The 14292-nt window shown below is 34.8% G+C and overlaps 1 protein-coding gene across 1 annotated transcript in view; it reads right to left on the reverse strand.

The window, feature by feature from the left end:
• The window catches only part of tbx4.S (T-box 4 S homeolog), a 102985-nt gene that overhangs the window by 5280 nt on the left and 83413 nt on the right, over positions 1 to 14292 (reverse strand). The window contains exon 6 of the mRNA XM_018249613.2: positions 4752 to 4904. Within this exon, the coding sequence (XP_018105102.1) occupies positions 4752 to 4904 (153 nt within the window). The remainder of the gene's footprint in view (positions 1 to 4751; positions 4905 to 14292) is intronic.

Genomic DNA, 14292 nt, shown 5'->3' on the forward strand with positions numbered 1-14292 from the left:
ACTTTCAAATGGCAGGGGGAGCCCCCCCACCTTACTTCCCAGAACTCGAGCAGCTTTGTTGGATTCCCTGTAGAGATTTGTATCCAGAGACGCAGTGCAGTCTCTATATTATGATTATTAATCAGTCTTGCTGTATTGGCTTCTATGGCAGATATTATTTGACTTGTGCTGTTTTGATAATTTATGACGATCCCTAAGCTTAACCTCCCAACTGAAGCCCAGACCACACTGAGCATGTGCGAGTCTTGATATTGCAGAAATGTCTAACAAAGTTACAAGATGACAGCCCCCTGCGCCAACTTTGAAAGCATAAATCATTTGTCTTATTAGGCTGCTGGTGCAGTAAGTTCATGTTTATATTTAGTATACATAATACAGCATTTCTAACATTATTCTATTTTAGACTTTAGTTGCCCTTTAAGCAAGTAGTTGAACTGTCTAGAATAGAAACAATCATATATACAGGTATGGAATCCGTTATCCGGAAATCCGTTATCCAGAAAGTTCTGAATTACGGAAAGGCCGTCTCCCATAGACTATTATAATCAAATAATCCGAATTTTTAAAAATGATTTCCTTTTTCTCTGTACTAATAAAACAATAGCTTGTACTTGATCCCAACTAAGATAAAATTAATTCTTATTGGACGCAGAACCAGATCGTTGGGTTTATTTAATGTTTACATGATTTCCAGTAGTCTTACAGTGTAAAGATCCAAATTACAGAAAGCCCCGTTATCATGAAAGCCTGAGCATTCTGGATAATAGGTTTCATATCTGTATTAAATATTTCAGTGTGTGTGTGCTAGATGGATTATACTGATTGATATAAGTTTCAGAATTTATTTTGCTGATGCACCATATTGGCCAATGGAGAACCTCTCCACTTCTTGTTGTTCCGATCATTTGGGCCCTTTGTCTGAACAAATAGAGCAATTAAAATGATGTTCATAATGTTTATGGTTGTGTCATATCAGGACTGGCATGTGTATGCCTGCCTTTAGGCCTGTAATTATATGAGTGTATATATGCTGTTATCTATTATTTACAGCAAAATTGAACAATGATATTCAACCATGATGTCATGGTGAATAACTTTTTTCTTTACCTTTTTGCTGGATCTTTTGCAGATTAGATTATTTTGCACTAGAAACCACATGATGTATACGGCGATTTTAATAGTAGATGTGCAATAGGAAACCCAAGAGAAAAGTTTTATTACTGGCAAAATATGGAAAGCCCTGGCTAGCATCCCACAGGAATGAACATTGTATGCCTTGTCTTAGGCTGTGTTATGTTTTATTTTAAAAGTCTGACATAATGTAATTGAAATAGGAAAAGTACATCTGCTAAATGGTGGAAAATCTTGCTTTCGAATGGAAACACGTTTTTAGAAAAACGGCAAAACAAACAAAATAGTGAAACACAGTAAAAAGGTCAGCTGAAAAAGCATTTCCAAGCTTTACAAACATGGATTATTATGCCCATTCTAGCAAAAAAGGATTAAACCAAAACTGTCATCGACATGTGTACCTTAAAAGTGATCTGAATATTCAACTGATCCAATGAGTGCAAGCACTCTATTTTAATTAATATAACGAGATATGGCAATTCAGCCTGACATACAATGATTCCTTTATGAGATTAGGGTTGTGCATTTAAGAATGACTCATCTCTCTCAATCCTGAACATTTTCCAAATGCCTTGTGATGGACCATGCCTTGAGTATTTGCTTGCATACTCCAAAATCAAAGCTTTCATTTTCACAGGACACTTATTCAAGCCAAAGGCAAGCTGCTTGCTGCTATTTTATGGGCGCATTCCTCATCTGTTTCACCAAATACATATTCTGTAATTACTTTTTACCTTAGATTTATGGGTGAGCTTTTCGAGTCATTTTTAGATTTGCTTGTTTCTTTTGAATGACATTGGAGAATTTATGGGGTTGCTGATTCATAAGTATATACTAAACAGTGCCAAATTCATTTTGCATTGCACACAGCTTTATTTGTATTTTCTAATCACTTTTTGACTTTCATATTGTGCCAGTATTCAGTCAAGAACCAGATTCCAGTAGTGGTTAAAATGCACATCTGTGTGATTTTTTTTTATTATTATACACAGTTCCCCTCCCTTCCATAAATGTATACAAATGACTATTATTCAATTATATAAGATTTTTAATACATGGATGTTTGTGCACGTTACTGAAAAGCATTTTCCAGGTAACGGTGAAACTGTGCCCATTATTATTGAGAAACATACAGTAAGGGGGTTATTTACTAAACTCTGAATGCAAAAATCTCGAAAAATTTGTGATTCATTTAATAAAATTGGACTTTTAAAAAATCACAAATTCTTCGGAATTTATTAAACCCTGAAAATGGAAAAGTCAGAATCAGAAAATCTGGCATCTCAGACCTGTCGAGGTTGCATATAAGTCAATGGTAGAAGTCCCAATGGTTTTTTGATGTGCACTGGGTTTCCTGCAATACCCCAAAGTTTTCAGAGTTTTCAGCCAAAAAAAACATAAGAAATCTGAGTTTTCGGGTGAAAAACCAAAAGAATAGTGAAAATTGGAAAGAAATTCCAAAAAATCTTATTTTTCCCATTTTTTCAGATTTTTTCCCACAAACAAAAATTTCGGGAAAGTGTACTAATAAATAAGACAAAAAAACCTGTGCGGATTTGGTTGGAATTTTTTTCATAAAAAATTAAGATTAATTCTGACATTGATAAATAACCCCCTAAGTCTGAATATTATAATACATAAATGTGGTGGAGGTATCTTTGTATTTTAACAATTACCAACCCTAGAGTGTCAAGGAACCAATCAAATATTCAGTAGTGTACTAATATAGTCATATCATTCAAATTATATTAAAGGCAATATTACATAGATTTGGAAGGAATGAAAAACTGCAATAATGGGTATTTATAAGAAGCAACTTACAATAATTTGTGGGGCCCCTAACTTTCACACAACACAGAACAGAAGGGCTTCTACCTATAAAACATCGCTTCAAATTATGAAGAAATGCATTCATTTTTTCTAAAGAAATTCTTTTTGGTAAAGATTCATGGTTGTGGAACTTGCTGAGAAGGATACAGTATATATGATATATAATCCATTTTGACTGTAACGAATGTTGGTGACACATTTAACATTCTTATTGTGTTCAGCATAAAAGTGACAAAAACCTGCTAAAATATTCTATGAAAAAGTAAATTGATGTATGTTTGGGGGATTTTTGAGGGGCCCATTTGCTAACAATTGTGGCTTTCTTATATTTCTAAAGGTGATATAGAAGTCAATGGGAGTTGTGCTGATCTGATTGGACCACGTTAAATCAATTCAGACTATTAGTGGTTTTCGTATTTTTTTGGCTACAAATTATCTGGAAAACTAAAATTTTTAAAGGTTTTAAAGGTATTTGTATTTTTTATTGCATAATTTGGCACTTTTTTAATTTATATTTTTATGTTTGGATCTTCTAATAAACTCAATGACAATCGTGGTTTTAGGGTTTGTGAGTTTAGTCATGGTTTCAAAAACCTTTAAAACTAATCCAACCTTTAAACTATAAGCCTTCCCTTTTCGGCCCCATGATCTTGACCTTGTCATTTTCTGTGCTCTTGTAGGTTTTTCTACACTTCATGTCCAGATTGCCTTCAAATAAATTCATATTTGACATTGCACTTATATAAAATAGGGTCACACAGGTGTCTCTATATCATAAAAACATGGGTGATCTGGAACATTCTTCAACCTAATTCAGCAGTGTAGAGTTCCCTATATTACCCCAAATTTTAGTCCCTCTAATCTTTATTCTCTAAGCTTTTTAGAAACATGTACATATTTGTTTACGGTACTTTAAATCCTTGAACACTTGTCTATGAAAGTTCCCTTCTAGTAATACAAAAGACTAGGAATTAGTGATGGGCGAATTTGCGCCGTTTCGCTTCGCCGAAAAATTCGCGAATTTAGAGAAACAGCCAAAAATTCGCGAAACGGTGCCGGCGTCTCGTTTTTGACGCCGGCGACCATTTTTTCGGAAAATTTTTTTTTTGACGCGGGCGAATTTTGGACGCGGGCGAATTTTTGCCGCAAATTTTTGCGGGCGTTTCGAATTTATACGCTGGCGGCGAATCGCGCAAATTCGCCGCAAATTCGCGCCTGGCGAATAAATTCGCCCATCACTACTAGGAATGGTCAGAAACATCTTAACCCTCCTTAAATCCTTAAAGAGATAATTAGTGCTAGCATTACAAATGATTCCATTGTGTTAATTATTACACTGTTAGGGGCAGATTTATGAAAGGTCAAATTTCAAAGTTATGTAAATTTTTTAAACTCTAATAAATTTGAATTTACTCAAAACTCAAATGGGAAGTTATTTATGTTCGAAGACGAACGATCTGAAAATTCGAAACTAATTCTAATAGAGTTTTCCTCCCAAAAAAAACTTGAATGTCAGAAAGGCAATTAACATATGGGTGGTGAATAATTGAAGTATAACAGTTTCCAGGGTTGAGGAGTGTTATAAATCTCACATTCAAATTTGAGTCTGTGAATTAAATTTGAATATGTGAGTTTTGACAAAAAAATATTGAAAATTTGAATTGAATCGAATTTACCATTCGAGCCTAAATAAATCTGCCCCTAAATGTCTCCGACTTTTGTCACAGACATACACTTATAAAAACATACATGAATATTAAAAAGAAAAAAAAAACAGCATTGGGATTTACCTTGTGATTCTGGTAAGAGGTCACGGATATGAATGATGTCTCTGAAAATACATGTGTACAGAAAGCTGTGTTCTTGGAACCAAAGGCATTATTTTCATCCGCTTTAACAATATGTAACCTTGGTTGATATTTGTGCATAGAATTCAAAATAATCTGAAAAGGTATAAAAGGAAGAGGAATAATAATGAAATCTATTTAGAAGCATACACACACAAACATCCAGGATCATTTGATTAACAAAAAAATAAATAAAGCTATTTATTAAATGAGTTGACTCATAACATATTTCCTACAGAATACTTATTTAAAGTTTTTGGGTACCGTATGGGGCAGATTTACTGTACATAGAGTCGAATATCGAGGGTTAATTAACCCTCGGTATTCGACTGCCGAAGGTAAATCCTTCAACTTCCAATATCGAAGTCGAAGGATTTACCGCAATTAGTTTGATCGAACGAAAAATCTTTGATCGAACGATTAAATCCTTTGAATCGGATGATTCGAAGGATTTTAATCCATCGATCGAACAATTTTTCTACGACCAAAAAAGCTTAGAAAGCCTATGGGGACCTTCCCCATAGGCTAACATTGCACCTCGGTAGGTTTTACTTGCCGAAGTAGGGGGTCGAAGTTTTTTTAAAGAGACAGTACTTCGACTATCGAATGGTTGAATAGTCGAACGATTTTTAGTTCAAATCGTTCGACTCAAAGTCGAAGTCGTAGTCGAAGGTCAAAGTAGCCAATTCGATGGTCAAAGTAGTCAAAAAAATCATTCGAAATCGGAAGTTTTTTTTATTCTATTCCTTCACTCGAACTAAGTAAATGTGCCCCTAAGTGTTCAGAGGCGTAAGGCTTTTAAATTGTATTTTATCCTTTAGTTCCCTTAATAATTAGTAAATCAATTTTCATAGTCCTATTATATACATTAATCTAATGTATTAATATAAATATATATATATTTCATTTTCAGAAAATACATGGCTCTGCAGCAGCTCAGCTGAGCAATTCTCAGGGTATATAGTGATATGCTCATCTGTGTCCCAGACAAGGGAAAAGCTGATGACCATCTGGCCTCAGGTATGACGGCCAAAATACATTTTCTGGAGTCCAAGCAGAAGTACCACTGCTATTTTTAGCAGTTTATTTTCAACTGATTGCAAAACACATTTACACTGTCACACATAAAAGTTGTGAGGGTGTTAATATGGATGCAATAATTTGTCAAAGTTAAGAATAAATTTAAAAGTGGGACTGCATGCATTTTGGCGATGTAGATCTAAAACCTCTTCATTGTAATGTGCAGTTGGCTTGCTTAAATTTCAACAAGCTGAAACAAGCCAAGTATTATAGAAAGTGCAAAGTGGAGCATTATTCACATGAGTTGTTAGGAGAAAAAGGTTTAAAACATTAAAATATCCTAGTAAAGTTGTTGAACTATGCATTAGATTTTAAAATTAATGTTTTTAATTGTTGTTATTTTTTATTAGGCAGTTCATGTAAATCCACGACCTGTTACAGTGAATGCAATGCCTTTATTATTATTTATTCTACCTAGAACAGATAAAATATGTCTGCCTTTATTGCCTTTATGTCTGGAATCTGCAATCACTCAGAGGCTTATTTATTAAAATTTGACTTTTCGACTATTTAAAAAAAAAAAAAACATTTGACCAAACCTGAATCTTAATTTACCAAAAATTATTCTTGAAAAACATCGGTGAAAGAAAAAGTAGTGACAAAATCTTGTAACTTTTTTTGAGTTCTCGCCTGAAAATTTATCGGATTATTGAATGAAAACTAGCGCAAACAGCCCAAAACTATCGAGAATCCTGTAAAAAACATGTTCCAATTTTTAAAGGGACCATTTGCCATTGACTTCTCCATGATTTCAACAGGTTTTAGCTGGAGTATTTTTGGATTCGAATTTTTAGCAGCTTCAGAGCAAAATAAATCTCAAAAAATTCAGAACTCATGGAGCTTGCTGAATAATGGGAATAAAGAGCAGATCTTAGAGATGCTGACTGCTGCTTGATTTAGAGAACAAAACATTCATATCAAATCTACTAGGCAAGTGAAGACATTGGGTCAGGGACACTCGGGTATAGCAGCAGAAAGAGATGCAGAGGATCACATTAGGGCACATATAATGTTGGGAATATTTGACTGGAAGAAGAATGCCAACCCACATAATGTCAAGCTTGACCAATCAGAAAACAGCTGTCTAGCTAACGCCTCACTGTTGTCCATTCGTATCTGTTTCAGCATTAGCAGCTTTCCTTCTAAAAACTTGAGATTTTCCCCTTTAAAAACTTAAAATTTGAGGTTTGATAAATGCAAATTGGCATTCAAGTATTAGATTTAACAGTAATATAATTACTTACAAGTTTTATTTATCTGGATGAGTGCAAAAATTATGTTTCAAAGTCCCCCACTTATTATGACTGTGTGACCTTCTGTTACTTTGAATATATTTTGTCCAAAAAATCAGGTCTGCACACTCAAAAAATCCCCTTGACAAAGGCTGTTTGCCGAAACGTTGGGGCTATTCTCATTTTGGCAGGTGTATCCGCTTCTTGTAGCTTCTTTTCTGCCTTCTCTGTACCAAAGGGTGGTATGTATATTATTATCATGTGGAGTGTTTTGTCTGTGTAAACATTATGTTACTGTCAAATTGTTCTTCTAACTTCTAACTTCTAACTAGTAAAACATTTTCTATCATACCACCTGAGTCAAATGATCTTTTTTTGCGTGTGCAGACCTGATTTTTTGGACATGTTATATTTGGTTGCTCTGTAGGGGCGACTCAAGGTTTTTTTGCACCTCTTACTACATATTTGCTTTATTGTAGCTTTAAATGGGAGTGCCCTCCACTTATCTGTATTTTCGTACTTTGAATATATTTTCCTGGCTGGTTGGAGGCCCACTGGGGCTTCCACGTCCCACTTTAGTTGCAAACCCCCTCAGATCAGGAGCCGTGCAGGCCATAGACTGGTGTGGTCCAGGCCAACCTTGATTTCCTGAGCCACAGTATTATTATTACATGAAAACATGGTAAATTCAGTTAGAAGTCAGTGAACCATTAAAATGCCAGAACACATGGAGGAAACCCATGCAGGAAATTTGAGAACATACAAAATTTACACAAAAAGTATCCTGGATAATTTAAACTTAAACTTAATTTAAATTTAAACTTTTTAAATTTAAATCCCAGCACTGTTGGGTTGCAATGCTAGCTAGTAACTTACGCATGAAGCACCAGGATGCATATCACATCTGGTAATTAAATACATTTTCTTACATTTGCTACATGTCTGGTAACCCAAAGCAACCAATCTGCAATAAGAATTTATTTGACAGCTGTTTTTAAAACAAACATTTGAGTGGTTGCTATGAGTTACTAGATATCAGAAAATACAGGGTTGTATTACAGTATCCCATAACTGTGCTTTCAAATGTGAAAACAATATGCATGATTTAGAAAATGAGGATTGGGTCCCAATGATCTGTATGGAAGCAAGGCTTGACAAGCTGCCCCTCCTTCCCTCTGTGTGGCTGCTATTGAATAGTGAGATTCCTGAGCTTGGGAAATGGGAGGACCTTAGAGACAACCTACTAGTTCTGGTGCAGTAGGCGGGTAGATCAGCAGTGGAACTGCCTTAGGATATGCTTTGACTCAGAGCCCTAAGGGGATGAAAATGTGTAGTTGGAAAGGTGACTGGGTAACTGGGTAGGCCTGGGGTCCTGGGAAATGTGGTCAGCCTCAGATGGGGACATGAGAAAGAAAGCAGTAACCAGAATTTAGGCTCTGGATCAGTCATCTGGAGGCTACATTGTTTGCACAGGTTGCACATGTTGGACAAACAGTTTACAAACATTTTTGGATGGTTGTACTTGTTAACTATGTTAAGCAATTTGTTAATAAACAACAGTAGCCTTCTCTTACCAAACCCTGTGCCAATTCAAGTCATTGTGGATTGTGACAGGGGAGTGGGGGCAAGGCAAATCTTGAAGCTGTATGTGTTAAGCACTGGGGAAGATATAGATATAGAAACATTTCTACTTCCATATTTTCTATTATACATGGGTTGAGCTCTCTTACTGTTATAGATCATCCTTACCTAAAAACAATCAAAGCCCACAATACAGCAGCCTAAGGACTGCTTAAAATTGAAATGATGGAGAAAAAACACTCACAGTGATAAATTTACTATAGGGCGAAGTGACTAACGCTGGCGATAATTCAACAGGGTAACCGCTTTTAGGCAGTTTGCCGATTTACTAACGGGCAATGGAGTAACTTCGCTAGTGAAGAGCGATCATTCGCACTCTATCGCCAGGCGAATTTTCATTCTGGCGAATAGACGTTACTCTGCAAATTCACTAAGATGCGGATTTTACTGAACGTTACCTTTTCCTACATCATATTTGTAGCGGAAAAAGTCCCAAAAAAACACTGGCGTCTTTTCCTTTTTTCAGAGTCATAGCCTGCGAAAGTCCTTGAAATTTCCCCCTACATTTTCTAACATATGGCACATAAACTATACAGTGGGCTCATGTGTAGGGCATTATAACAACTCTATTTTCTTTATTAAGGTTCCCTGGACTTGTGTAAAGTAATGTATTTGCTGCAACATATACGTCCATTCAACTTTATAATTTCCCGCCGTATGCAAATTAGCGTGAGCGAAGACCTCTAACACAGTTTTGCTAGGCAGAATTGAATGCTAGCGCATCTTCGCTTTGATTGCTAAAGTAATGCTAGCGAAAACTCACTAGTGTTCCGCGCCCTGGACACAACTTCACATTTTAGTAAATTAGCGTTGTCTGAGCGAATTTTCACCTGGTGAAGTGTAGCAATGGGTGAAGCCATCGCTGGCGAATTTTCACAAATTTTTGGAGACGCTAAACAGGTCACATTTGCCCATCACTTAAGAAAGTACATGTAGAAAATCCACAGCAATTTAGTTTTGATTCAGGCTAGACATTCACTGGCTATTTACAAATCAAGGGACATACTGTACATGCTGCAGCAGATGGCCAAAATGGAAAATAAAGTTCCCACAGTAGCTTTTATGGTGCAGGCGGAATCCATAATTAACATAACATGATTAACATTACACTGAAAAGGTGGAATACCCTTTTAGTACACAACTGATTAATAGCAGGATAAGCCATAAAAGATAGGTGAATCGCTTTGAACTGCAAAGCTGTATAATAGATGGATTACCCATACTGATAAATCAAGTCTTTTAGTATATTTTTAAATAAAAGCAGGATTACTAATGGGAACGCACTAAAACACATACTCACTAAAACACATAATACTGCACACAGAAGACAGACTACATCAGTGTCCCAATTATAACAATGATATTGGTGCAGTTATAGGATCTGATATATGGAAATTCGTTATGCAGAAAGTGCCAAATTATGGGAAGGTAATCTTCCGTAGACCCCATTTTAATTAAAAAAACTGAAATTTTTAAAACTCCTCTGCAGTAACAAAACAATACCTTGAACTTGATCAAAACTAAGCTATAATTAATCCTTGTTGGTGGTAAAACTATCCTGTTGGGTTTATTTAATGTTTACATGATTTTCTAGTAGACTTAAGGTATAGTGATGCAAATTACGGAAATACCCCCTTATCCAGAAAACCCCAGGTCCCAAGCATTCTGAATAACATGTCCCATATTTGACCCACCCAATAATAAGAGGCTAACATCCTTAGGCTAATGGCAGACAAGGCATTTTCTCTAATTCAGCCAGCAGCTGTTACGTGTGTTTGGGAATGCAATCACAAGCATTTTCTAATCAAAATCCACCACATGTGCACAGTGATAAGCAAATTTCATTAATTCCTGTCACTACACATTAAGGGGCATATTTATCAAGAGTCGAATTTCGAATTGAAAAAACTTTGAAATTCTAATTCAAAAAGACCAACTGAAATTAAGTCAAAGTTTTTTTTTGATCGAATAGGTCCAAATTCAAATCGTTCGAATCGAAGGAATAGCACATACAATCAAATTCGATTCAAGTTTTTCCAAAAAAAAACCCTTCGATTTTTCAAAGTCCACCGATTGACTCCAAATAGGTTCTAGCAGGTCCCCCATAGGCTAAAACAGCAATTCGACAGGTTTTAAATGGCGAATGTTCGAAGTCAAATTTTTAAAGAGACAGTACATGATAAATTTCAAAATCCGAATTTTTTCAAATTTTTTCAAATTCGAATGGAATTTGGACTATACACAAAAAATAGCTCGAAATTCGACTTTTTTCATTCGAAAATTCACCTCAACCTTTGATAAATCTGCCCATAACTGCTGCTGTAGGCAGAAATATGTTTTGCGTTTTTTTAACTGACAATTTTTATTCGTTTTCAACATTACAATCATTATATGGTATATAATGGTTTAAAACATTGCATACTCATTACATTAGCCAAAATAATATGCACACAATTAAACAAAGAAACATTAAAAAAAATAAAAATAAAAGGGTAAGGGTATGACTCTCAGGGTAATTACAATTCATGCAATACATGTAAACTGTATATAAACTAGATATTGACCTTAGACATCCAGTTTTTGAGCTTCCAAAAAATTTCTTTGCCCCCTAAACTCCTCGGTACTGCTTCTTCATATTCTAAATTGTTGGTCACCTCTCTTTGTACTTAGGTAATACTAGGGACTTCTTGTTTTTTCCAATTTCTAGCAATCAAAAGTCTGCAAACATTTAGTATTTGGAAAGTCAGAAATTCTATATTTTTGTTTGGAAGTTTTCCAAATAGATTCAGCAACATTGCTTCCGGAGACTGTGGGATATTTTGTTGTGTCATCTCTGTGGTTTTGCATATTTTTTTTAACAGCAGCTCCAGGCAATCAGATGGTATTGTTTTTACACAGCATTATATATATATATATATATATGCCACTTGGGTCATATTATTAACATTTGTATATTATAAAAATATTAATATTATTTATTTATATTTATACTTATTTATATTTAATTAACTTTCCAATGTATATTAATTAAAAAATATAAATGTAGTTGCAAATGAAACATTGTTTAAAGCAATTGAGAACCAGTTCTCCTATGGGTCTCTTAATCAGATGGCTGCTGCTACCTTTTTTCAGGAGCCAGAACCCATAGTGCAGTGATGTTTCACTAAGATCGATGAATACTGTAAAATGTACAGACCTTGTGACTGACATGGTAAACTGAAATGTTGAGTAAACATAAGATACTCATTTAGATTCTGTGGGTACATTTTTTTTCAGTTGGTCTGTATATATATATATATATATATTATATATATATATATATATATATATATATATATATATATATATACACAGACCAACTGAAAAAAAATGTACCCACAGAATCTAAATGAGATATATATATATATATATATATATATATATATATATATATATAATATATATATATATATATATATATATATATATATATATTATGTATTTCAGAAACGGACCAAAATATCATCTGGTCCTGCTATGCTTGGTAATCCCCTACTAACTCATCTTATTATATGCCAAGACCATCTGGCAGATAACAGAAAACAGAATGGGTATGTTTATCCAAATGAAAACTGGGATCTTCTGTTACCAGGTAATGATCTAAAGATGAATGCCTTAAAAAAAAAAACAGACTATATCATAAGGAAGCATATCTGCACTGTTTTTACTCTGGGAATATATGGAACCTTCACTGGACAGCAGCAGAAATATAATCCATATTTAGCTGGATAAGAAAAACAGACTCTGAAGATTCCGATTTGGATGAACTTCAGCTTGCCCTCAGTAGTTGCTCATTTACCTTCTCAATGTAGTTTTTATTGCTGATGTATTCCAGATAGTGTCCTTTTCTTAGCCTCTTGGAAGGAGTATGATGGATTTATGATGCCACGTGTTATGTGCATTAAAGGTTAAGATTGGCATGTAACCAGCACAAAAATATTGGATATACTAAAATATTGGGAATAATGCCTCAGAGATTTGTTATGCCAATATCAGTGAATGTGAGCAGTTTTATATGATATTTACGTGGTTGTGGAATGTCTGAGGCTAACTCATATGGAATTTACAGCTGAGCATTGCTGTGCAGAATGTCATACCCCAGACTGCTAACTGCCTGTGACAGGGATTATATTACTAAATTATTTATGTAGTCTGTGGCTTGCCTTTACTGAATGTCATCGATATACATATAACACACACCTTGGGGTACACAAAAACACTGGACATTACTCTTACTTACCTAAAATGTTACATATACAGTATATATTTTTTTCTACTTGCAGTTATGTCACAGGAGGGAATTTGCTGCATCACATCTCTTCATTATAATACAGCCTTCCCTATGACTGTATTCTATATCAGATCAAAAGATAATCAAATAATTATGGCCTAACACAGGAACATGTTTTTGCTCTCTAAGGGTGATGGCAGATGGGACATTTTGCAGCACAAGCTCAATATCCTCCAGGAGACAAAATGCATAGTTACCTTTCTACTAGCATTAATGGAAATTACTGGTGGGAAAACCTGTTCACTAGCACGGCAATTTCAGGTTAATATTCAATGCATATTCTTTCCCACCTGCGATTTACATTAATGGTGAATGGAAGGTAACTTCGAACGGTTTGTCACCTGCGCTAGAGAAAAATGAGTACAGGATGGAAAATTTCCAATCTGCCTAGGCCCTTATTTAAAAATATATTTATTTTTTAAGATCTTGATTAAAAACACATTTTTCAGAACTGAAAAAAATATTTGAATCTTTTTTAATATTTCAAATATGCCCTAGGCCCTTATTTAAAAAGATATATTTTTTTTTAAGATCTTGATTAAAACCCCATTTTTCAGAACTGAAAAAAATATTTGAATATTTTTTAATATTCACTAACTGTTTATTTTACTTTGTTTCATATTGAAACCGTTCTCAAAATAGCAGCGGAGTTGATGAAAAGTCTTCATTACTGCAGAAAGTACAGAGTTAGGTATTTCCTTAACATATGTTGCACCAACTCAAATGTCAATATGATGGCAATAATGAGTGAAAATCAAGAGGTCGGAGTGTTAGAGTTTTTGGGATAATGTAGGCCAGCATACAAAGATGTCAAATCAGTGCTCACAAATCATGAAATAATCTCACCTGAAGCATAACCGTAGCATTTACCACAATGAAATCTACATTGATTTATTAATCATTTCCTGTCTCTGAGATTGAGATTTGATGAACCCCCGTCTGGTTTGCAGATCGTGACTACAAGGTGCCAAGTGAATGGATATGAGCAGCTGCACATGGACTACAGAGCTAAGCATTCTGTTTGGCCCAAAGACTTCAAAGGTACACGCACAGAAATGAGTAGGAAACAATAGAAGCAGATATAAATTCAAAAGGTACAAATATGTTGATATATTCCACTAAAAAGTATGCAACATTGACAACACAGTTCTGACCTTATCATAAATGAATTATTATTTAAGCAGTGCCAAGAAAAGGCAGA

This window comes from Xenopus laevis, chromosome 2S (genome assembly GCF_017654675.1).
Source record: "Xenopus laevis strain J_2021 chromosome 2S, Xenopus_laevis_v10.1, whole genome shotgun sequence".
Classification (NCBI taxonomy): Eukaryota; Metazoa; Chordata; class Amphibia; order Anura; family Pipidae; genus Xenopus; species Xenopus laevis.